Source organism: Lineus longissimus, chromosome 14 (genome assembly GCF_910592395.1).
Source record: "Lineus longissimus chromosome 14, tnLinLong1.2, whole genome shotgun sequence".
Classification (NCBI taxonomy): domain Eukaryota; kingdom Metazoa; phylum Nemertea; class Pilidiophora; order Heteronemertea; family Lineidae; genus Lineus; species Lineus longissimus.
This window is the reverse complement of record NC_088321.1, coordinates 1510350-1537409: the sequence shown is the minus strand read 5'-3', so window position 1 is coordinate 1537409 and position 27060 is coordinate 1510350. Positions and strand designations below refer to the sequence as shown.

The 27060-nt window shown below is 44.8% G+C and overlaps 1 protein-coding gene across 1 annotated transcript in view; it reads left to right on the top strand.

The window, feature by feature from the left end:
• The first annotated feature begins 5128 nt into the window (after positions 1-5128).
• The window catches only part of LOC135499238 (uncharacterized), a 28285-nt gene continuing 6353 nt past the window's right edge, over positions 5129-27060 (top strand). Inside the window, exons 1-6 of the mRNA XM_064789898.1 lie at positions 5129-5241; positions 13014-13312; positions 14413-19153; positions 19591-20012; positions 21026-21117; positions 24953-26662. Coding sequence (XP_064645968.1) covers positions 13022-13312; positions 14413-19153; positions 19591-20012; positions 21026-21117; positions 24953-26662 — 7256 coding nt within the window. The 5' untranslated portion in view covers positions 5129-5241; positions 13014-13021. The remainder of the gene's footprint in view (positions 5242-13013; positions 13313-14412; positions 19154-19590; positions 20013-21025; positions 21118-24952; positions 26663-27060) is intronic.

Below are 27060 nucleotides of genomic sequence, written 5' to 3'. Positions count from 1 at the left end.
GACCTCATCGCCAAATTGCTTTATAACTCATCTATGCCAGAGTCGCGGGACAATTTCGTACAGCTCTGGGTTTCGAATCACATAATCATTATTCCCTGGAGTATGATCGGAAAGAAAATGGTTTTTCGTGATGCAAAGCTTTATGATTTTGCAAAAGGGAAGTTCGTAGGGCAGGTCTGGTTGCCCAAGAAGGAAAAGACACGCGGGAAGGTGACGTCTGAGTTCTTGACGATAAACTCGAAACAAAGAGTGTTCGCTTTCTTTCACCACGTGCCGGGGTCTGGCGGAAAATTGAAAGTCACCATCAATCTGTACACCATCTATTCGAAGCGAGACACTGACAGGAACAACGAATTGATATGGCGAATGGTCCCGAATAACACCCTCGTTATGATCTTGCCGTGGAGTCCGGGGTCCTTCCATTTAATTTTTGAAACGGATGCTGTGTATTTTAGTTTCATAGGCCGAACTCAAAAGGCGATGGTCATCTTTCGTAACTATCGTCATAAACATGTCATACGACAACAGCGACAACTTCGCCTTGAAGGTGAATGCAACATTCCATTGAGGAACCAAACGTCGGGGGTATATATCGGGTGTGCTGATGTGTCGCGTCTGCGACTGGCCGGCATGGCATTTAAATGCTTTTCAAAAAATCCGTTGAATTCGGATGTACAGAATGACGCGGTGGAAAAAGTGTTTGTTGAACTACTGGGGACGAGTATTGCTGATAGGAAGCATCTTACGATGGCGAAGGGCTTCGAGGTTACTCTGGACGAGTTGAATATTATACATATGCGCCATCGAAAGGATAAACGAGGGAATCGTATTTATGATAGAGTGATAGTATACAGAAGCATATAAAACACCAGGCCTTTCAATGACATGAACAGCCTTAAGCCCGCAGCACACTAGCCGCCAACTTTGGCGACAAGAAGCGTTAAGCTGACGCCTCTCGACGCCGAAGTTGGCGGCCAGTGGATCCCGGTCAGAGCACACCTGCCCAGAATCGGCGTCCAGTAGCGTCTTTTCCGCCACTTTAGGCTGCCATTTTGAAATCGTGATATCAAGACGCATACTGATTGGCCATAGCCTCGCCGCCGACGCCAATTCAGGCGGCAATCCGTAGCACACCTGGCTTCTTCTTGCGTTCAAACTCGGCGACACGCGTCAAAAATCAAACATGTTAGATATTTGGCGTTTAGTTGCGGCAAGTGGCGGCAAGTGGCGTTCGCCGACGCCGTTCGTAGCAGACTAGGGATTTTTCAGGCGTTCAGGACTCTTGCGGCAAAAAACGCTTGTGAACGCCGAAGTTGGCGGCTAGTGTGCTACGGGCTTTACACCTTCTCATCACACGAGACAAGACCACCATTGAATATTCATAGGTTGGAGGCTCCAGACCTATCAATTAGACGCGAGTATGTTTTTAACTGTCACATGCATATTTGGAGAGGTATTAAAAAGATATTTGGTGTGGCAAGTCTACAGATATAAAGAAATTATTTGGTGAAAAAATTAATTTTGAATTTCACTAATTTAATGGGGGCGTGTTTTGAGATTTTTCTGACAGTTGGCTGAAACGAGTGGAAATATCAACGTCTGCCGAATTTGTCGATTATCACAAAATGTCCGCGGTCAACTACCAGTTTACTTTTCACCATTTACTTTCCCGACTGTCCGGAATATCATATCATATCACATGGCCCGTTGTCGCTTCAAAATTTAAATTTCCCGCTGCGCTGATTGAAGCGTCTTCTTTTATCCATTTCAAAACTATTTCTCAACAAATTTCCCGTTGATTAAAGCGTCCTTTTTAATCCACTTGAGAACTATTTTTTGAGTTTCCCGCCTAGAACTATTTTTAGACGAATCCTCCTCGCAAATCCTCCTCAATCGGGACCATAAACAGCATGCTTTACAACTCCCGAGTTGCCCCTTTAAAAAGATGTATACCAATAATACAGGGAAATTCTTTCTGACGTATGAATAATAAAACTAAAGAATAACCTTGTTTCCAGGGATGGCAATCCTAATTTGGATTATGTCGTCACTGAGTTATTTTATCATCATACATCAAAGGGAACCACCACAAATGAATCATCCATACTCCACAGCAGTACAAAACACTACTGGGCATGCGCGGGAGACATGAAAGAGGCGTGTGAGTGCTGCCTGGAGCTTGGCCAGCATCAACAGAGAGGTTTAGAAAAGTGATCTATCCCTGCTACCTGTAGAATGTGTAACTTGTTGCAACATTTATGTGCGATTGCGCGTGTCAAAGGATGTCGTCACAAACGCGGTGGACCGGGCTCGTCCTGTCGCCCTGTGCAAGGACGATTAGCATGACGAACTGGAATGCATCCTGAGTCTAAGGATGTACGGAGGAAACAGGATTTTCTGTAATGCGCCATTTCAATAATGTAAGCTATTGACAGTCACTATTACCATATACAATGTACCATAATCCGTTATACTCCCGGGGCAATACATTTCATCATCCTAATTGGCTCTCCTTAGGGTGAGGGATAAGGCCGGTCCACTGCGTCCGGAGTGAAGAATCCGTCAGAATACAAGAGGGACAGACACATTTTCCAGAGGGGAAGGGGCATCCTGAACTTCAGGCCAACACTCATCCTAAGATCAAGCTTTTTTACTCCTATATATACAATGTACGTCATAGTCAAAATCTGCAGGCGGGGGTATAATTATTGTTATGAAGGTGGCCTCGAAGACAGGTTGTGACACTGTCCGAGACGTTTTCAGGATCGGCAACTGTGGAATCGGTCCTCTGTGTGTTTTTGTGTGAATACGGCACGATGGCGGCGCTGACGACCGAACTAATTGGGACGACTTTAAAACCCACATTTCTTCGCTCCAATGCCCAAGAAATGTCATTTTTCAAAACTTACACTTCAATAACGACACCACTCATGCGTAAAGGTAAACGTATACGTACATAATATGTAAAGTCAAGAACTTAGTGAGCCCCCCTTTAGGTCGGGGGAGCTCCCCCGAACCCCCCTACGAGCATATGTTAAGTGCAAGCTCTAACAACTACAGCTGTTACAATGGGGGGACACCCCCCAAACCCCCTCCGTCGACATAGGTTTTTACCAGTGCGTTGGGGGGAAGCTCCCCCCAAACCCCCCGGTGGACAGTCAACTAGCCCTTCTGTGTCATACTGCTGGAGGGGGGGGGGGTGCGATGGGACCATCCATATAGTTCCTTCCGACACATTTTTGTTTTGGTAATGTAATACATTGTGATTGACCTTATTCACGGGAATCGGGCGTTTCCAGTGATATACGACACAAATGGGTTGTCCTCATGCATTCACTTTCGAAACGCATTTTAAAATAGATGTTACGTCCTGTTAATGGGGCACGTCATCATCGCGTACATTTGGGAAAAACTCCCTAACGAGACCGGAGCAGACGGCTGAAAGTAGTTTAATTATTGGCCGCTAGGGTACAGAATGTACGTCGCTCACCCGAATTTTTCACGCAACTATAGCTAAATAGAGCTAGTTCTAGTTTGTGATTCAATTTGATACTTCAGATTTGGGCAGTAGACCAATATAACTTAGTCGTCAGTGTGGTTTTAAGCTGGAAAAACGTATTTGTTTTTCTTAAAGTGCCTTTTTTGGACGGGTGTGTGCGATTGTTTTGTTTTTATGTCACGTGACCTCGATCATGTCGACACAAAATTGAAATAAACCACCCTTTTCTGTCATTATTTAGGACGGATATTTCTCTGATAAAAATATTAATATAATTGGCCAATTTCTTAGGCATATGATGTAGCGAATTCCCATGAAGATTTAAATTAATTTCAACCAATGGGATAGCAACCACCACCGGAAGATCGCGGAGAAATCGGTAAACTCAACGGAGTTAATTCAGAAAAATACCAAAAAAAATTGTTTGTTGGATATACAATATTTACTCTCTTTATTTCACTTCATTTATATACTCCCGCACACACGTGTATCTTAAGAGCCCCTCCTAAAGGGGGTCTTAATATGTAAAGTCAAGAACTTAGTGAGCCCCCCTTTAGGTCGGGGGAGCTCCCCCGAACCCCCCTACGAGCATATGTTAAGTGCAAGCTCTAACAACTACAGCTGTTACAATGGGGGGACACCCCCCAAACCCCCTCCGTCGACATAGGTTTTTACCAGTGCGTTGGGGGGAAGCTCCCCCCAAACCCCCCGGTGGACAGTCAACTAGCCCTTCTGTGTCATACTGCTGGAGGGGGGGGGGGGTGCGATGGGACCATCCATATAGTTCCTTCCGACACATTTTTGTTTTGGTAATGTAATACATTGTGATTGACCTTATTCACGGGAATCGGGCGTTTCCAGTGATATACGACACAAATGGGTTGTCCTCATGCATTCACTTTCGAAACGCATTTTAAAATAGATGTTACGTCCTGTTAATGGGGCACGTCATCATCGCGTACATTTGGGAAAAACTCCCTAACGAGACCGGAGCAGACGGCTGAAAGTAGTTTAATTATTGGCCGCTAGGGTACAGAATGTACGTCGCTCACCCGAATTTTTCACGCAACTATAGCTAAATAGAGCTAGTTCTAGTTTGTGATTCAATTTGATACTTCAGATTTGGGCAGTAGACCAATATAACTTAGTCGTCAGTGTGGTTTTAAGCTGGAAAAACGTATTTGTTTTTCTTAAAGTGCCTTTTTTGGACGGGTGTGTGCGATTGTTTTGTTTTTATGTCACGTGACCTCGATCATGTCGACACAAAATTGAAATAAACCACCCTTTTCTGTCATTATTTAGGACGGATATTTCTCTGATAAAAATATTAATATAATTGGCCAATTTCTTAGGCATATGATGTAGCGAATTCCCATGAAGATTTAAATTAATTTCAACCAATGGGATAGCAACCACCACCGGAAGATCGCGGAGAAATCGGTAAACTCAACGGAGTTAATTCAGAAAAATACCAAAAAAAACTGTTTGTTGGATATACAATATTTACTCTCTTTATTTCACTTCATTTATATACTCCCGCACACACGTGTATCTTAAGAGCCCCTCCTAAAGGGGGTCTTATCAATTTTCGAAACCTCTCTAGTATGATGTCACTGCAACCTGCTTCGAGAGTATGATAACATTATAATTCAAGATGGCAGTCGAAATTGGAATAACGTAAATCCACTGGTGGAAAAAGCCAAAAATCTCGGCTGTGAAGCGGGATCGCTTAATTTGGATTGGTGAGTCAATTAAAATAGATGTTTATCAATTAGTGTGCCAAATTTTCTGCCGATCACGCCAATAGTTTTGCCGCCTGCAGTGTTTTTCCGCGGACATTTTTCAGTTTTTCAGGCGTGAAAAATGTCTGATTTTCCCTTCAACGTCAGCATCATTGTGTATTCTGTCTGTCTGTGTTCTGGAAACCGTCCAGAGGTCGAGGTATCATTGTATTCATCATGTTTATAATATGTCATCAATGTTCTGAGCGTTTTATTACCTTTGTTACACGGCAGTTTATGAGTAAATGGGAAGACAACCGCTGGTCCTCATGTTCTTGGTGAACTAAGACACTGTATCTCGCTAGTTGGTCTGTAAAGGTTGAAACGACCCAAAATGAAACCAGCCAAATTAAAAAAACAATAACATTCCAAACATGACGCTGTCATATGCAGGTCTTAACGTTTTTTACTGTTTATGAGTGTTTCCCCTCTTAGTCTTAGACGGTTTGCGAAATGACTTTTCAGCCATTTTGTTATGTCCTTCCACAGGCGACTGGAGTTAACCATGGCGTAAGATTATAAGAATAATATATAAAAAATTTAATCTATTTATAAATGATCACCAAAGTTTTCAAAACATCATGAACATTAGAAACTTGTCCTGGACGACTTCAAGTACAGTAAAACCTCTCTATTAAGGACACTTGGGACTGACAAGTGCTGTCCTTAATAGAGAGGTGTCCTGATTAGAGAGGTCAAACTGAATGGAAACCAAATATGGTCCCAAAACTAGTGTCCTTAATAGAGAGGGCATCCTAAATAGAGCGGTGTCCACTAAGGGATCAAAAGATCTATATAGAACTATGTCACTTTTCTGATCAAAAATACCTCCTCTATAGATCTATGTCACGTTTCTGACCGGAACTAGCCTTTCTACAGGTAGATCTATGTCAATTGTGACCCGCCATGGCAAAATGAGTCGCATGTCGCTCCGAGCTTGACAGGTTGAGACAAACTGGTTGTTCATTTCACTATTGTCTGCCTTTTGTGAAATCTGAGTGTATCAATTTCTTCTATTATGTCCTGGTGTCATTTTAGGTCATCTTCTGTGCGACACGCGACTCATTTTGCCGTGGTGGGTGTCACAATTTTCCAACCAAAAATATCCCCCTTCCCTCGTTCTTGCCTAAGTGTTCTGTTGATCGAGATGGCTTTGGCTGAGTACCTTCCTCACAGAGCAGATTTACTTTCCTCAATGCATTGGCACAGGCAGGTGAAAAGCCGTGAATCACATTCCGAAGATAAAACAAGCGATTGGGTTTACCTGCCTTCTATCAAACAGCTGTCTGATGAGCGCTAACTTGATTCGCCAGACTCATACAGGAGAATCAGCACCAACGGGCTGTCGGTGGTGTCGTGGTAATATCCGGGCCTGTCACCTCTGAGGTACCAAGTTCGATTCCTGGTCAGTCACGGAACTTTCATGTGATAGAGAGAACAACTCTCTTCGACAGCATAGGTTTCCTCCGGGGTCTCCGGTTTCCTCCTACTTTTTACATTACAATCCCCGATATTGTTTTTAAAAAGAGCTAATGATAATGTCTTTGTTGACGCTCACTCAATATTTTTGAACAGCACCACATTTCCCGAGGGTATGCCTTGTTGCGGTGCGGCTCGATTCGTGGTAGATTTTCCTGGAATAGACGCTTTGCAATATGCGTCACAATGCCCCCCAAGATGGCCGCGAACAGTGCGGTCACGAGCGCGACACTATGTTGTGATGCTTTGCACAAGTCCTGACGTGAAGTCCTGAAAAGAAGAAAGCCGACGTCATCACGTTATATCTGGCCCCAAACATGGCCGACATCGTGACGTCATTGCAAAGGGTCTATTGCTATCCCTATTCCTGAGGTCACCTCGCTGACCTACAGAAAATGGTAAAATTATGCATCAAAGTCACATTTTGATGGCTTGAAATTGCTTACATTTTGTGATCTGATCCGTACTGTGATAGCAATAGCTTGGAATTCAAGTGTTTGCAGGTTTGAAGCAGGAGACCCCCCCTCCTCCCCCTTGAGGAAACCTGGCCCGTCTCTTGCCACTGCTAACTCAGTAGCAGAGTGAGCCTGGTCGTAGTCATCTCCAATTCTGGTAACGTTGGTTCTCTTCCGAGAATGAGAATTCCAAGAATGGTATTGATTCCTGGGGCTCGTTTGGGAAGCATTTCGAGTCGGGTTGACCCTGGAGTGCCCAGAGGACGTTATGTATAATATAACAGAACAATGTACAGTAGAACCTCTCTATTAAGGACACCCTCGGGACTGATAAGTGCTGTCCTTAATAGAGAGGTGTCCTGACTAGCAAGGTCAATTTGGATGGAAATGACCAATTCGGGATCAAAATTAGAGTCCTTAATAGAGAGGTTGTCCTTAATAGAGAGGTGTCCTGATTAGAGAGGTCAAATTGAATGGATACAACCAATTTGGGACCAAAACTAGTGTCCTTAATAGCGAGGTTGTCCTTAATAGAGAGGTGTCCACTAAGGGAGGTTCTACTGTATATGTATTCTAACCAGTCATGTGGATAACTCCACATCCACCAAATACTGCTTAATTACAGCCCATTTTGGTCTGATGGGTCAAATTTGTTCACAGCAAGACAATAACAAAAATGCTTGGTAAGCATTACAGCGTACATTATAGTCTCTACAAATAGCGTCCATTGTCGTCAACATCAATACGCCGTTGGGCAAAATTACCACAAAATAAGCATCCTTTAAAAATCATGTTTATGATTCGTCAATTATGCCATCGACCGCCATTTTCTGTTGACGCGATCCCACAATATTGTACGTACTTGCTCCATTGGTTAGAGCTATAGTTAGCTACAGCGCTAGGCTAATCAATACCGAACTGGCGTCACAGTGTATGTTGCATTATACGCTAACCGCTATATCGTTTTTGCGAGGTCGTTTTTGTTTTGATATGAATCTGTCCAATTGTTGTTGCACATATGTGACCCGCCATGGCAAAATGAGTCGCATGTCGCTCCGAGCTTGACATGTTGAGACGGACTGGTTGTTCATTTCACTATTGTCTGCCTTTTGTGAAATCTGAGTGTATCAATTTCTTCTATTATGTCCAGGTGTCATTTAAGGCTGATGTTACATAGGAATGAGCTACTCACGCCACATTTTTCATCAACTCACGGCTCATTTTCACGTGTGACTCCTCATTTGTCACGAGTGACCGCGGCGGTTTACATACAGATCATTTTCGCTCGTTCATTTGTCACTTGGATTTTCTCGGCGACGCACATGGACTCAGAAGAAGAAGTGATGCAGCCATGCTGCTCCCGATGGAGAATAGAAAACGAAAGCGGAGGCGACGGACGAGAACAATGTGGTACATAAAAGTGCTGCATTTTTGCATTTTTTTGTTTCTCATTTCCAATCGAAATTAGCTATTGTATTGATGTGTAAACTAATGAAAATGCCGAAAAGTAGCTATACTCACAGTTTCGAAGGCGATATCACTACAGCACATGCGCAGCCCACTTTCCTGACGTCACATGACGTCATTGAAGTAGCGTCTCTCCACCGTGGGTGACGTCACATGTTAACCCTACGTCACCGAATCCATTGGTGACGTTGCGTCACGTCAGGATAATGCAACGGTAAAGATACAGTATTGACGTCACGCTCAATCACAACGGTCTAATCCACAGACAGGGATGGTCAGCGACCCCCCCGCCCCTGTTTCACAGAACACTCCATTACATATTCAGTGTCTTCACTCTTTGAAATAAAGATTTTTGGGGCTTTTGAAAAATGTCAGAGGTAAGACTGAATCGGTGGTTATGTGAAATCCCCTCTCGGCCCCAGCATTGTTTAAAAATTTATATTCAGCATATTCAGTGCAACATTTACACAATTCGAAATTTTCAACCTCAAGTTCCAACCGAAGGACAAGCATTTAACAATTACAGTGGAACCTCTCTTAGCAGACACCTCTCTATTAAGGACACCCTCTCTATTAAGGACACCCTCTCTATTAAGGACACCCTCTCTATTAAGGACACTACTTTCGGTCCAATCCAAAATTGGAGGTTTCCCTTCAATTTGTTTTGGTCCCAAATTGGTTGTTTCCATTCACTTTGACCTCTCTAATCAAGACACCTCTCTATTAGGAACAGCCTCTCTATCAAGGACACTAGTTTAGCTACAGAATTGGTGGGTCCCATTCACTGTGACCTCTCTAATCAGGACACCTCTCTATTAGGGACAGCACTTGTCAGTCCCAAGAGTGTCCTTAATAGAGAGGTCCTACTGTATGAAACATCCCCCAAGTCGTTGCTGTCTGCGTATAATGCCCTATTTAACCAAGGGAGATGTTTTGCTATAGATAATTGATCCCTTCAGCCACAACATGACGTTGAACAAACCTCCATAGCAACTAATTTCCATCTGACAGAGCCTGTAGCCTTGGAAACCAAATACTGTAGAACCTCTCTATTAAGGACGCCCTCGAGACTGACAAGTGCTGTCCCTAATAGAGAGGTGTCCTGATTAGAGAGGTCGAATTGAATGGAAACAACCAATTTGGGACTAAAACTAGTGTCCTTAATAGAGAGGGTGTCCTTAATAGAGAGGGTGTCCTTAATAGATAGGGTGTCCTTAATAGATAGGGTGTCCTTAATAGATAGGGTGTCCTTAATAGAGAGGTTGTCCTTAATAGAGAGGTGTCCTGATTAGAGAGGTCAAATTGAATGGAAACATCCAATTTGGGATCAAAACTAGTGTCCTCTTTAGAGAAGGCATCTTTGATAGAGAGGTGTCCATTAAAGGGAGGTTCCACTGTATTTCTTTTGTGAATCTAGGTTACTCGTGAAAGTGATACGCCCACCACATATTTGTGTTTGACAGTGCCTGTCCACAACGCCCAATTCTATCTCAAACTAAACACAAGCCCCTGCTTACACTTACAGAAAACAGTAGTCTCTCGCTGTATCAAACACCATGAGATCCAAGCAAAATGTTCGTTATAGTGAGGTGTGCGTTATAACGAGGGGGGACGCATGCAGGGTATGTTTGCATGGTTCCCCTAAAAACTCATGGAAGTAAGACACAAAACCATCGCAATATCGAGTTTTTCACCGAGCTGTTGTCGTTCTCATTAACTCTATGTCTTAGCCACAGCTAGCAGAACATACTGGTCCAAACCAATTGGCTAGCTGCACGAAGATGACGTCACTACAGCTGCTGCCCTCTATTTCCCCATCGCTGAATTACAGGCAATGTCGGACAAACATGCGGTTTCGTAATGGATTCAGGCTTTCTAACTAGGGCAGTTAGATTCAATCTGGCACATGTCCGAGTGTTGGAAATACTACATAATTGTCCTGAATATTTCTCTCTCTGACTCTATGGTATCATTCATGCTAAAAACAATGCAGGGTCAAAGATAATTGACTTTGAAATAAGCTCAAATGCGTAGAAATAAGTGTCGATGTCCGACTGTCACGTGACTAAAACGTCATCAATATCTTATGCAAATGACCTTGTGAGCTATAAATAGTAACTTCGCAGAATGCTATTGGCCAGCTGCGCGAAGCATGCATCCGTGGGCTAACAGCTTAGCAAAATAGAGAATTATCTTCCGTGGCGATGGTTGGCTAAGTTACGTCGTAACTCGTTTTATTTCTGTCCCAAGACAAGGTACAGTACATGTACCAAGCAATCAAATTGATCTAAGGGATACAGTGTGTTACAAAAGCATTCATAAATGAAGGCAAAGGGATTTTTTGTGCCATCTATTCATCAATGAAAACTTCTTGCCTATAATAAATGTCTATACATGCTTCCCGAAATTGGTGGCTTGCATTGGAACTAACTTTTTCCCCCTTGTCCGTCATTAAAGGCATTCAAGTGTGTTGGTCAACCATGACTATCTCCTTTGTCCCTCCACCATAAGGCCTAGTTTCCCCTTATGACATCAATATTTCGGACACTCAGCGCCCCATTTCTGGAAAGGTTTATTGATGTTCTTCACTGATGTCACGTGATGACGTTGCCAATTGTTTTGCACTGTCATATTGGCCGTCACGCGTGGTCACGACGTAAAGGAAATGCATTGGCAGGTGGCCATCAAAACGTTACGTCGTGACGTCACGTGACGAACGTCTATAGATAGGGGTAGATGTTCTTCACTGACGTCACATGATGACGTTGCCAGTTGTTTTGCGCTGCCATATTGGCCGTCACGCGTGGTCACGACGTAAAGGAAATGCATTGGCAGGTGGCCGTCAAAATGTCACGTCGTGACGTCACATGACGAACCCTCTATAGGGGTACGGTTTAAATCCACCACGAATGTAAATATACTGATAAATTTTTGTACCATGTCAAATACATCAAGAATTGATGGACGTAGTCTTTTCAACGCAAGTCCAGATGAATATACCATTGCTGGCTTTTGACCATAAGCTATGTCTTGAGCAAAACATTGAATTCAGTCTCAATACTTTATACAGTAGAACCTCTCTTAGCGGACACCTCTCTATCAAGGACAACCTCTCTATTAAGGACACTAGTTTTGGTCCCACATTGGTTGTTTCCATTCCATTTGACCTCTCTAATTCTAATCAGGACACCTCTCTATTAAGGACAGCACTTGTCAGTCCCGAGGGTGTCCTTAGTGGAGAGGTTCTACTGTATTTAGTTGACCACTCTACGCTAAGGCATTGCTAGCATAATGTAGCCTGTCATACCAACGCCCACAGTATGCTAGCTTGCTAGCTAGGGTAAACCATTGAGCTATCATCTTGAGCAAAATGTACAAGTCATCAAAACATTTCATATGCAGTATTCCAGTATACATTAAGACATCGCTAGCACTAAGCAGCATGTATCACGTCATGGCATGTTACTATATAGCATAGCCCTTAGCATACCATCTCGCTAGCTAGCTTACATCACTAACATAGCATTGGCTATACCTGCCATTCAAACCGCTATACAGCAGCTACCAGGATGTATGGCCTTCTAGAAATTATTGATCAAAACAAATCTCGTCCCCAGGCAATGTGCGCTAGACTATTAGTGTATAATTGAACCAACCTCGGGTCGTTTACTATTCTTGGCTGCCGCTGATGACTAACACAGTACTTGAGTGAGATACAGCATGTTTACATTCGGTGGATGGATTCTGAATTATTTCTAGACTTAGTCAGATGAGGTGAAGTTTAAAGGCAAAGTACATTCATGAAAACTGATATTAGGTGCATCATGCATATTTCGATCTAAGGGAGGGGTGGGGGGGGGGGGGGAGTCTTGATTTGAATGGTCCCCCCTAATTGAAATTGACTATGAATTGAAACATTATAGGATAAATTTTTGAGTTTGACAGAAAACGATTGACTGGGTGTCCGCTCTTGACCATATAGATCTCTAAACTGAGAACCGTGTGATTTAAAGGGTGGCTGTCCAGTGCTGGTGCTCCTCCCCTTGCACACAGGCAATAAAAATGTCTGTCTCTCTCTTTCCAACAGTTTGAATGATTATGGAGTGTTTGAGAATCGGCCCGGAGAAAGTGGATGCCATGGTCGACTGCCCATACAGATGCTCCTCCCATTGCACATGCTTAATAAATTTCCATCTTTCTCTTTCCAGTTGTTTGAATGATTATGGAGTGTATCAGAATCGGCCCGGAGAAAGTGGATGCCATGGTCGACTACCCATACAGATGCTCCTCCCATTGCACATGCTTAATAAATTTCCATCTGTCTCTTTCCAGTAGTTTGAATGATTATGGAGTGTATGAGAATCGGTCCGGAGAAAGTGGATGCCATGGTCGACTACGCGTTCGGCCACAACCTATCGCTCAACGAACACGCCCTCCCAGTCAACGGCCAATCAGAATCGAGCGCTGAGGCGGTGAACATCGTACCGCGGACGGAAACGCTGGGAGGGTCAAGTGCGTATGCAGAGGAGTACGAGGATGAGTTGAACGGGCAGGCCAAAGGTGGCGTGACGGACAATTTGCATGATTTAAATGACAACATGGAGGAACCAGATATGACACCTACTACAGAGGTGAGCAATTGGCGAGACTGGGGACGGGGTTTTAGTTGGATAATACATTGGTGAACCTTGGTTCTATGGACGATTCTTGTCAATAGGGAGCTGATGCTTGAAGTTACATGTACCGGAATTGAGACTTTGAATATTGCTCAAAAGTCTTATATAAATAGTCCAAAACTTGAGATGTGGGGACGGGGTTTTAGTTGGATAATACATTGGTGAACCTCGGTTCCATGGACGATTCTTGTCAATAGGGAGGTAATGCTTGAAGTTACATGCACCGGAATTGAGACTTTGAATATTGCTCAAAAGTCCTATATAAATAGTCCAAAACTTGAGATGTGGGGACGGGGTTTTAGTTGGATGATGCATTGGTGAACCTTGGTTCTATGGACGATTCTTGTCAATAGGGAGGTAATGCTTGAAGTTACATGTACCGGAATTGAGACTTTGAATATTGCTCAAAAGTCCTATATAAATAGTCCAAAACTTGAGATGTGGGGACGGGGTTTTAGTTGGAAAATGCATTAGTGAACCTCGGTTCTATGGACGATTCATGTCAATAGGGAGGTAATGTTTGAAGTTACATGTACCGGAATTGAGACTTTGAATATTGCTCAAAAGTCCTATATAAATAGTCCAAAACTTGAGATGTGGGGACGGGGTTTTAGTTGGATGATGCATTGGTGAACCTCGGTTCTATGGACGATTCTTGTCAATAGGGAGGTGATGCTTGAAGTTACATGTACCGGAATTGAGACTTTGAATATTGCGCAAAAGTCCTATATAAGTCCGAAACTTGAGATATTTCCTCAACCAATTTATTGATATGAAGTAACTAGGCAAGACTATATAAACCCATTTGGACACGCAAGCCTTTTTAAAGGAACTATCAACTTGACGATGTAAAAAAATCTGGAACAAATCACCTCAGGTCTCATTTTCGGATCAAAATCTAAACCTCTCTATTGACTCTTCTTGGTCAAACATGTTAATTGCTGAATTGTTTTGGCAGTGTTAGTTTCACCTAAACTTACTGATGAATTTCAAAATAGAATCAACGTAAAAATTGTAATTTGGTACTTACTCATCGCTACGAATTATCATTACAGAATTCAAGATCACCTGTGAAGACACCTATTGAGCAAACCAGCAACTACCCACGCCTGCCCTCGTCACTTGAAGCATCGACTGGCTCGGGATATTTTTACGATGATGATTTTTCTACGCAACTCGGCGGCGACTACGCCGCAATCGACATGGATACGTTCGAAAACGAGGACATTTCTAGTTTCTTTGCCGTGTACAATAATCAGGCGCCAGAAAATAAAATGATGTTGGTGCGCACGCGTTCGGACAGCGCCCTCTATAACTACGACTTGGAACTATCGATGAGCGAGCGTACGAGTTCTCGCGGACAATCATCGAGCGGGTACGACTGTGCGAGTTCCGCAGAGCTGTCGTTCCGTTCCGATCAGGTCTACTCACCGGGTATGACGCACTCCTCGCTACAAAGCGGGCCTCTGTTTTCATCCTCACAAGATGGCGTCGTGCCACAGAATTTATACTCAACGGACAGCTTGGATCGTACTGATTTAGATTGTTCCATCGCGACGGAGGACGATTTTAACCTTAAAGCGTGCTACGCGAATAAGAAAAACTACTTCTTAGCATTCGATCGTAGTCCGACGAAATATTCTGACGACGAGCAGGAGTACCATGACGCGTGGTTGAGCGACGCAACGGAAAGTCTTGAAGGTGTTCAAAACGCGGAAGAGGAAGAACACACGGATTCGGAGTACATGTGCTCGGAAATGGATCACTCGGCCGGCGAGATGGTCTGTCTCGATGACTATTACTCGAACGAGCATGAACCGCTATTGGCGGAGCACATGCTGCTGAGCGCCGAACACGAGAATATTCTGCCAGAGGGCGCCGCCGGGGCTGCCGCGGAGGTGAATTGGATCGGAAGTGTGGAGGAGATATCGGTGGAGTTTCATTCTGACGATACGCAAGTGGTTCCGGAGGACTGTGGATACCGAAGCGCGTCGGATCAGGACGACAGTGCCATCAATGTGCAAGATGTACCAGACATTCAGGATGATAGTGTCGTACTTCAGGACACTTTAGACGCAAGCGCCGACAACACCATGGATGACTATGACTCGCAACTACTGGATGAAATCGAGCAGGAGTTGCAGATTTCCGCGGATGTTTCGGAGTCGTTTGCGTATGATAATCTCACGTTTGAGGAGGACGCAAGTCTTCATGCGTCTGTTGAAAATGTAGGTGGCGCTAGTGGTGCGACGGGTACGGGACTGGAGCTCTGGCACACAGTTAATCTAAAGAAGATGGCGGCTTCGGATAGCGCACGATTGATTTCACCGGATTATGAGATGATGTACAGTTATCCGGAGGGCTTGTCGGAAGTTCTCGCTGGGAGGATGAACGGAGGACGACTGTTGAAAAGATGGCGGAACATCCAACAGAATTTACACGATTTGTCGTCGAGTGAGCCAATCACGATGACAGATCCGACTGATAGCATCGAGCCGCGCGCCGCTCTCACACCACTTGGGACATTTACGCTCAAAGGTGGCGCCGCTAATGACGTCAGTAAGCCCATGACGTGCTGGGGTCAGAAGTTTAGCGGGGCGTTGGACGTGCCCGAGCGGAAAGAGAAGGAGTTCCACAGTAGCGACTCGACGTTGGAAAACATCTCGTGGACGAGTCGGGAAAATTCCGGCTCGGAATTGGAGACGCCGTCTGTTTCGTCGGCGCCGAAAAGTCTCACCACGTGGCAACAGGTGAAGAAGGCTCGCACGCCTCATACGTCCTGGAAGGAAATCATGGAACTGAAGCAGTTTTTACGCGACGAGGAGTTACTGGCGTCGAGTTCAAGCAAGTGCAAAAGCGCGCCGAATCTTGCGCAGGAGTGTGACTCGGCGTCGGAGGGCGACGACCTGCCGTCGATTTGCTATCGACAAAAACGCGAGAAACAAGAAGACGCCGAAAACAAAAGACACTCGTTTACGTTGTTTGAGATTTTCCGCCGATCGAAATCGGAGGATCAGGAATACGGGAAATTACCGTCGCCGATTTATCAGAAGTTGTACGGGTCTCTCATGGCCAATGATGGATATTTCCTGAATCATTTAGGCGACTCGCAGTCCTTTAATTCGGAGCAGCGATCTGTAGGGATTAATAGGTCATATGGTTGGTCTACGGAAAATGACATGGATGGTACTCTTCAGCATAGTCAGTCTTCATCGATTAATAAAATTAATAGCTGCACGGCGACGCCTGGTGGCAGTGATAACAGCTGCGGTTCAAGTCCGTCATCGGATGCCAACCTCGTCCCCCCACCTTACGGGCATCATGCTATCGACGGGTTGCATCAAGGGACTATATTGGACGGTGAAACTTTACAAGCACACAACGCACGTACCAGCGGTTTGATGCAACGCGTCTCGTTACTACCCATAATTCAGGCCAATTTTAACCGCAGTGACGCCGCGACGCAACCGACGGAGAGCGTCCTTACGACGTTCGCAAACCAGGGTACTAAGGCGGCGAGTTTGAAACGAGACCTCACAGCAATGCAGCGTGACGAACAACCGAGTATAAACAATGCGTATAAACATCGTCTGCTTGATCAAAACCTTGTCGAAAGTGGTGGGAAATTCATTGACAGTATTACGAGTTTTTCCGGTGATACGATATCAAAACCTGTATATACGACCTCGTCCCCGAATGTTTTCTGCCGCGCGGTGCAAACCTCGATTTCGCTGACTCAGGCGGGGAAGGTGCAACAGGAATGCCAGACGTCGTTTGATAAGACGCTGTGCGACGAACAGTTCTTGTCAGTCGAGAGGCCAAGCCCTGGCCAGCACATACCGATACCAAAGGTTGGCAACTCGCCAACATCGCAAGGACAGTCGGTGCAGAACAGCCAGGGCAGTCAGACGCCGAGACGTCACTCCAAGAGCACAGAGCGTCTTGGCTGCACTGACGACATATTCTCGGATGACGCCCGTCCGTCGAAAGATAAGCTGAGTCGAAGTTTGATGTTTATGAATACCCGCCTGCCGGATTTGAGTTTTCTGAATCCGCGCGGAATGTCGAAGAGTTCGGTGCAGGGGGAGCAGAATCGTTTCCCGCAGCGGTCGCAGTCATGTGACTATTCACAGGGAAGACGGGAGGAAGTGAGACCGCGGTATCTCGTCAAACCGAAGAAGAAAATTGTCGTTATTGAGGACGAGCGTGCAAGCTCGGCATCGCTGACGGACGCGGAGGCCTTGGCGACGGCAATGCAACAGGAGAAACCGGTCGCGGGCGCGGCGCGGAACCCGCCGGAGGTTTTGATGAATAATGAACTGTTAGATAACCGTATAAGCGGGGATTCTGTTGCCAAGGGATCTGGTTTGGGGGGAAGGAAGATCGAAATCGTCAGGAACGGCAAAAAGGCAGGGAAACTCGGCAATAAGATGACGAATTTGGAAAAAGATAATTTGGAAAAGGGAAAGCATCACCAAGCGGTGCCTCGTTACTATGGCAACATGAGCTCGACGGCGTCGTCTATGGATATCAGTTCCGACTCCCAGGCGAGCCACAATAATGGCGTGTTGGATACCCCGAGGATGTCGCGACGAGATGCGCACGGGCAGGGAAATCACCATGCTAGGTGCTCTTCAAGGTCGCATGACCATCACGGTCACCATAGCAACCATTACAATGTCCATAGCAACCAGTTTGAGAGCCACCATAGCAACCGCTCAGACACTCACCATGGCAACAATTGCTTTTATCAAAATCCTGGGTTTTGCCAGAATTGCTTTATGGTGCAACAGCATGCTATGCTGCATCTTGGAAGTCCCTGCGGCAGGCATCATCATAGTCCGCACCCTGACAACTGTTGCTATAGCAACCACTCGATGACGTCACCAGACGGCTATGTTTATTATAGCGATGAAGACCACCACTCCCGCCGGTCAAATCGAGGGTATAACACGCACCGAGCAGACCGCATTAGACGCAGTTCAACTGATACGGACAACTCGAGTCAAGATTCAGACGCGCACTTGGCTTGTGACGATGGCAACAGGCCTAGCAACCAGTCGCTGGAAAACCAGGCGTCCTGCAACGAATCAGAAACAAGCAGTAGTGATGGACGTCAGCTGAAGCCGATTATAAAACAACGAAAACGGCGCGCTGTCAGCGCCCCTGGTGGTACGAGTACGCACCGACAAGATTCGAGTCTGGACAGGAGTAGTGATACGACAACTGCGTCAGAAAAGAGCAGCGAGCGTGGTTCCGATCGTGAGGCCTTGTCAGATGATGGTGCGCCGACGATTTTCAGTGCCGAGAATCATACTGTTGCCCGTGGCAACGGGCATCACCAAGGTCCCAGAAAGACGTCGGGGAGTGAGTCAGCTGATAATCGGATTCAGGACGAAAGTTATCGCCGTAATTACAGCGTGAATTTACGGAACGAGAGCCGCCTTCGTCATTCGTATTCTCAGTGCTGCCCTCTATCCTATCAACACTACCAATGTTGTATGCCGCCGAGTTGTTTCCATGGTTATGGTCACATGATGTGCTGTTGCCATGGTAACAGTTTCTGTTGCGGCGGTTACAATGCGAGATTACGTCGAAGTAAGAAGTCGGTGAGCTTCTCGGAGGAGATAAAGTATCATTCACCGTATAGTAGTCCTCACTGCTCTCCCAAGAAGCAACAGAAGCCACCCCTCCAGGAGAATGGTAGAGTCCAGAGGCCACCCCTCCTGCAGGAGAATGGGAGAGTCCAGTGTGATGAGAGGAAAGAGAGGAACAGGACTGAAAGAGTGAAAACAGGTCGGTTCACTTTTATTTTGGAGGGGGGTAAGGGTGGTAAATGATCAGTTGATCACATTTAAAATTGTCTGAAATAAAGTTTACCTGTGAGACGCTAGCAGGATGAATTAAAATTGAATAAATGTCTGTGCTGAAATATTGCCACGTGAAATACTCTTGGCATTTATACCGCATATAATCCAAGAAAGATCTCAGAATGGTCGGGTACTAGCAAAAACCATTCCCACCTTGAGAGGTTCAGTCTTAATGTCACATAGCAGAAATTGTCTTTTTATTCACAACAACTACTCCCTGATAAGTGGCACAACTCAAATGATTCAAAATCTGCCTACTAATCCACTTGCTGTGTTGTTTCATATAAACCTTTCCTCTACGCTCAAATCAATGTTTCCCCGAAAAACTCTCCCGAGTCCATCATACGCACAATTGTGTTTCAGGGGCCTTTTACCCAGAAACGCACGCCTCCGAGTCCAGCGTTGACAGTGCCATCGGTTCCGAGTCCCCGCCCAGGGAATTCCAAATCTCCCCGACCCGACGGAAAAAATTCGATTACGACGAGACAAGGCAGAACGGAGATTACGGTGCGAAGAAGAATTTGGTGCTTGAAGTCGGAAGGGCTGTGGAGGTTGTCCAGAGTCATTATAGCCAGGCCATGAATAGTCAAGAGAGGGTGCACCTTGGCACGTCCTCAGACTGTCCGAAAGTCGGCTCCCTACTCCTGTCGCACGTGTGCCCGGCGCTCTACAATCTCCTCGGCGATGGCCTCAAACCTCGTACCCACAGCTTCATCGGGCAAATTAAGAACAACCTGTGGAAGGTCGTTGAGGAATCAGCTGAGCAGTGCATCGCTGTCTCAAAGGTGAGATTAGAATAACTAGGGCGTGGGTCGAATTAAAAAGAAGTTTTTCGTGACAACATTTTGGGGGCAAAGTCAAATTGCTCTTGTCCTGTTGAATGATAGTTAAGTCCATTTGTAGATATTTTGTCTGCATGGTTTGGGGTTTCGTTTTCATCCAGCTGGATTCGACTTACGAAAGTCCCCAGTTCATTCTGAAGAAGGATGAAGGAACATGCCACAGCAGAATCCTGTCCCAGATAATTGAAATGACTTTGTTTGAAATTAGGCCCTTGCACTGGCTAATTTAGCGCCACCTATTGGGCCTTATGATATCGGGCTATGCAGCACCTGTAGATACACCAGCAGGGTTTCCGCCAGAGTGGGGGATGGGGGGGGGGGTATTCATCCTCCCCTAAAATATTTCCCCCCCTTAATTTTGAGCACTAAATATTGTTTTACTGTCAAATGAGTAATTTTCATGATTTGATATGTAAAATAAGAGCATTTGGGAGCCAATTGTAGCGGTTTTAGGGCCAAAAACCGTCTCAGGAGGGGTCATATACCCTTTTGAAGAAAAAAAAAATTTTAGAAATTTTTTTTTTTTTTGCTCCCCTTAAAGTTGATCCTGGCGGAAACCCTGACCAGTAGCTTATTATCCTGGCTGGGTCAGAAGTTTAGTCTTTGTGATGTGGTCTTAAAGGGGGACTATAGGCAGGAGCAGAGGGGCTAATTTGGCCATCTTCATACACAGTAAGGGCCCTTGGTCATGTCAGACTCAGCAATAAATATATTCCCCGTACAAGCGTGAATCATTTCCATGTTCTTTGAGATGTGAGAGACCCCTATTGGCGACTTTGTGTAACTTTATCTTGCCTGCCTAGCTGCTGCCTATATTGTCCCTTTAAGAAATTTGTAACATTTGATAACCTTGCAATAAACAGTATAGTTTCACGCAAGAAATGTGTGACATTGCAAAACTTTCAAATAAGTGATGAAGTTTCGCTCATTATTTTTATTTTCCTTTTGAATTCCAGGTTATGATTGAAATAGTGAAGGAAGTGAAATCACAGATATGTCTCGGGAGTCCGCTCTCCAAATTCAATGCCTTCATCTTTGGACTGTTGAAGTGAGTACTTTGAACCTCTCTTAGCGGACACCTCTCTACTAAGGACACCCTCTCTATTGAGGACAATGCGTATTGTCCCAAATTGGTCCATTTTCCTTGAGTTTGACCTCTGTAATCAGGACACTTCTCAATTAAGGACAGTATTTTTCAGTCCAAAGGGTGTCCTTAATAGAGAGGTTCTACTGTAAATCTAAAATACCTGGATTTATAACGAACCGCACTTTACAGTGTAAATAAACTATGCGCAAACAAAGCCTCATTTTAAATTCAGCGGTTTGAGTTAGGAAACCGCCTGGGTTGGTGCAAAATGTGGAAGCTATCAAAAAGCGTTTAAAGGTCATATATCAAGGTTTGAAAACATGCTTGATACTCATGAAATATGTTGAGGGTTAAAAAAACAAGATCCCAGACATTAAAAAAATTCTAATAATAAAGTCATTATTTAGTTATTTCAATTTTCAATTTGAAACTATTTGAATTTCCCACCACACACAACTTTAGATTAGTTCCACATGTGGCCGCTAGGGATTTTTTGATGACGTAGGTCGTGTCAGTCAGAACAAAGCAAGATAGCTTCCGTATACAGTTCAGAGAGTGAGAGCAGTGAATTTGAGGATGTTTTGGTCGATACAGAAGGATATTTAAACGTTGAGCCATACATGTTCGAGCCATTGATATCACTAGATCATAATGAGAGTGATCATTCGGACGAAAGTGATGAGGAAGTGGAGGATGCAATTGACATGGTTGTGTAGCCACTGTACAGTGGATGACATGTGCCATTTGGGTAGTATGAGTGTTGTGTGCATCAGCAGTGTATAAATCATGAAATAGTGTTCAACTCACTTCTTGATGTTTACGTTTTTGGCTCGCCGTAGGGGAGTCTATACAATACCGCAGTGTCCGTCGTCCGTCGTCGTCTGTCGTCGTCCGTCGTCGTCGTCGTATCCTGTTTAAAAAACAGTGGCACGTTTCTTAACCGCTAAGCCTATGAACTTGTAACTTTGTACACAGGACTCCCTTGGTCAGATGACCTGTGACACTAAATTTCGGTCCGATCTGATTCTTAATTTGGCCACCAGGGGGCCGAATGTAGATATCTAAAAAGTGTGATATCTCGCTTATTAATGACTTGTTTGGAATGAAATTTTTGTGGTAGGTACTCATAGCAAGGATACATCATATATCATACAGGTTTTTAATTTGACCTACTTTTCAAGGTCACAGAGGTCAAATGGCGTAAATTGGCTGTTTCAGTGTAACTATGGCACGTTTCTTAACCACTAAAGCTATGAACTTGAAACTTAGTACATATAACCCCCTATATCACATAGCCTCTGGTGCTGAATTTCAGTTTGATCTGATCCTCGACTTTGCCACCAGGGGGCCAAAAGTGGAAATCTAAAAAGTGTGATATCTCGCTTATAAGTGACTTGTTTTCGATAAAGTTTTTATGGTAGGTACTCTTAGGAAGAATACATCACATGTCTTACGAGTTTTCAATTTGGCGTACTTTTCAAGGTCACAGAGGTCAGATGGTGTAAATTGGCCGTTAGAGTGTAAACTATGGCACGTTTCTTATCCACTAAAGCTATGAACTTGAAACTTGGTACATATAACCCCCTATATCACATAGCCTCTGGTGCTGAATTTCAGTTCGATCTGATTCTCAACTTTGCCACCAGGGGGCCAAAAGTGTGATATCTCGCTTATAAGTGACTTGTTTTCGATAACATTTTTATGGTAGGTACTCTTAGGAAGAATACATCACATGTCTTACGAGTTTTCAATTTGACCTACTTTTCAAGGTCACAGACGTCAGATGGCGTAAATTGGCCGTTAGAGTGTAAACTATGGCACGTTTCTTAACCAGTAAAGCTATGAACTTGAAACTTGGTGCATATAACCCCCTACATCAGATAACCTTTGATGCCGAATTTTGGCCTGATCTGATTCTTTATTCGGCCACCAGGGGGCCATAATGGAAAAAGGAAGAAGTGCAATATCTTGCTCATTTGAGTGAATTGTTTTCGATAAAATTTTTATGGCAGGGACTTCTAGCAAGGATACACCACATGTCCTACGATTTTTGGATTTGACCTCCTTTTCTAGGTCACAGAGGTCAAATGGCATAAATTGGCCATTAGAGTGTAACTATGGCACGTTTCTTAACTGCTGAAGCTATGAACTTGAAAGTTGGTACATGTAACCCCCTACATCAGATAATCTCTGACACCGAATTTTGGCCTGATCTGATTCTTGATTTGGCCACCAGGGGGTCAAAACTGAAAAAGTAGGACGTGCAATATCTCGCTTATTAATGACTTTTTTTCGATGAATTTTTTATTGCAGGGACTCATAGCAATCACACGATATTGATCTTGTTGATGTCATAGACAATTATTGGTTGGCTCATAAACTTATATATACTGCCCTGTCTTATTACTTGACATCAATACACATCTAAAAAAGTCTTCATGCCTGATTGTGTTCACCATATTCACCTCTAAATTAAGCATGATCCTGCCTACTAAAGGATGTATACGGTGAGCACAATGGCCCCTGGCCGTTTCATTTGGCTAACGAACGTTCCTTTGGAGGCTGTCGCATGTAAGTGGGGTTGGTCAAATCGAATACAGATGGAACAGCTGTTTTTAACAAGTGGCATTTAATATTCAGTTGGATGCAGATATCCGGCTTCATGTGATAATCCGTATCGATAAAGTGATCACTGCAAAGTTTGGCCGAAGGCCCAGGCTTCCAACACTCCAAACGTTTGCACTTCCGAATCCACAGCTTCCTCCTCTCTCGTTCAACTGGCTTTGGAAATTCATGAAAATGGGTCCCATCCGTCATTCGATTGTTCTTTGTGCTAGCCTTGACTCAATTCGGAGCCACACAATACACCATAGTGAATGAAACACATTACTTCCAGGTGTGCATAACTAATTAAGGCCCTCCTGCTTTTATGATTGCATGACATGATCTACATCACAACTTTTGCTGAACCCGCCGCCTGGCTCTAACAAGCCAGTTACTAGCCTGATCAGGCAATCAAGTTGTCAAACACATAATTGGCTATATCTTCAAAATGGATGGAGCTAATTGCATTTGGTTTTCTGTATTGTATAAAGTGTTAGGTACACTTTTGAAATCGTCTTACAGCAGAAAATGGCAAAAAACCTTGATATATGACCTTTAAAACCAAATCGTTGATATCTGTCATAACGACTTCAAATATGATTCAAACATCCATGAAATGCACACATCCAGGTTACAATGTCAATTTCTTTCCTGCAACAATCATGGTATTTCGAGTGCTGAAAACGTTGATCGCATTATTTATATTGACGGTGTTCATAGCTGGCTGCAAATCAATCTCCTAGTTCAAGTCAGCGTCGGAATGTTGCTAATGCAAGTATCAATTCGTGTCTTGTACCCCCCCTCCTCAAGGGTACGACACCTTATCACCCTACAACGACATCTTAAGGCTCAAGCATCACCCTTTTTTTACCAAGGCTACTTTTTCTTTCGTCAAGACATCACCATCAACAATATATCAGTTGTCACCATCATATAAAGTAACCGGACTAATTTTACTGGGTAAGGCTGTATGTTCGACAAGACATCGACACATTAGCATCCTTATTCTTTCCAGCTTCGCCAAATTTTCACTGAAGGAAATATAAACACTACTCAAGCATCGGCAAAGATTAGTGGTGATAGCTCAACTACCCTTGAGGAGGGGGGGTACAAGAAACGAATTGATACTTGCATAAAGCTCACTGTCGTTTGCTGTACTGGTCCGTTTCTAATCTTCGTTGTTTCTTTGCAGCGCCAAGGCGCTTGACCACTGGCTGACGATCTTCCACACGCAGGAGAAGATCCTGAAAAAACACTACAACAACGACGCCTTCGTGGTACTCGCCCTCGCCACCAGGGGGCAGTACCTTTTCGAGGACGTCGTCAATCTGTGCAGGCCTCTTGCTTCCCTCCCCTTTCGTGTTGAATGCAGTTTCGAATTCAAATTTCGTCATCTTTCGCCGCGGAGGGAAGCTACATTCGGGGCCGAGCCTTTTCGTAAAAATTCCCGATTACGTCGTCAGCGTTCACTTGACGAACTGGACGACAAAGATGGCAAGTTTGAAAAATGGAACGGCCGTCTCCAGCTGGTGCAGACGTCTAATAGCACCTTAACCAGTAGTGATACGAGTTCGCGCGACATCACGTCCAGTGAAGATTACGGCGGGAAATGTCAGGAACCGGTTCTACCGGAGCTGTTCCAGAAAACGGACGTGAAACAGTATATACAGCAGGCGCGGGAATGGATTGAGAACGGCACGAAGATATCCGACTCGGCAATGGATTATCTAGGTCAGCATTTTCATCGGGACTTTGGACAATTTTCCCAACATCCGGCGGAGAATAATCGTTGGTCGCTGCCGCCGATCGAAACCGTGTTTTCATTGGCTAATTTCTTCTCCAAGTCTTCCCTGCAGAACGAGTCGCCGAGCATTGAAGGATTCGCGATGTATCTCGCGCGGATTAGTGCCGATGCCGACAACCAGGGGGAGATGAAAGCGGTCGCTGGGATGCCACCTGCGCGAGGAAGCGCGGAGAAGATGTCACCTTGTGAGGAGATCGTAGCCGAATTAGATGAATCTGCGGAAGACGACTTGATTAGTTTCGAGGACGACTCAAAGGGGACGCTGAAGGACAAGTCAGGTGACGTCGCTTCGTCAGGTTCTGACGTTGCATCCCTAAGTTCCGAGGGGATCAAAGTTGAGCAGCTAATCAAAGATAACGAGATCGTTTCGCCGCGATTATTAGAATTGGACGACGAAGTTGAAAAGAAGTACGTGAATCCTGATTGGCTGATCAAATTTAAGGGCGAGGAGGACATCACTTATAAAAGTACCGAATATGAGTTCGACGGGAAATTGAGTTTGGCCATCGGCGGCGAGGATTCGATGTGCGAGGACGGGAAGATGTCGCAGGGTAGCAACGCAAGTTTCGATCAACATTTGCAGGATATGGGGATCCGACGTGATCAGCCAATCCGACGTGAGAATCACGGGGTCAAAAGGTTGTCGTGCCCGCTGCTAAGATTCACGAACGAGTCTGGACGTGACGAACAGCATCCGAAAAGATGGAGTCTTGGTGCGAGCCTAATCAACGTGTTCGATAAACTTTTATTAGACAGTCCGCAGAAAGTTTCGCCAGCGAGTTCCGGGACGTTTTGTACGCCGCCCGGCGGCCATATTTTGGACAGTCCGAACCTAATGAACGAAGTGACGTCGTCAGAGAGCGAGAGCTTCCGATCGGCGATTTCGTGCGGTGATTTTGGATTCCCGACTGTTCCCGTTGCTCCGCTGAAGCCGATATCAGTGTCGCCGCCTAGCGGGAAGGTCCAGGTGGTGCCGAAAAGTGCCTCCGTCGCCGTTCGTCCCAAGGAGCTGCCGTTACGTCGATCCACGATGCTGATGCCGAAATCGATGTCAAGTTCCATGAGGTCCGATGATAGCCAGACCAAGGCACTCAAAAGGTAATACAGTGGAACCTCCCTTAGCGGACACCTCTCTATTGAGGACAACCTCTCTATTAAGGACAACCTCTCTATTAAGGACAACCTCTCTATTAAGGACAACCTCTCTGTAAAGGACACTAGTTTTGGTCCCAAATTGGTTGTGTCCATTTGACCTCTCTGATCAGGACACCTGTCTACTAAGGACAGCACCAGTCAGTCCCGAAGGTGTCCTTAATTGAGAGGTTCTACTGTTATGATAATAATAATGAGTTCTTATAAAGCGCTTAATAGACGCCTTCTAATATGGACACCCTCTCTATTAAGATCACTAGTTTTGTTCCCAGAGTAGTAGCTTCGATTCACTTTGACCTCTCTTATCAGGACACCTCTCTATTCTGGACAATGCTTCTCCCGAG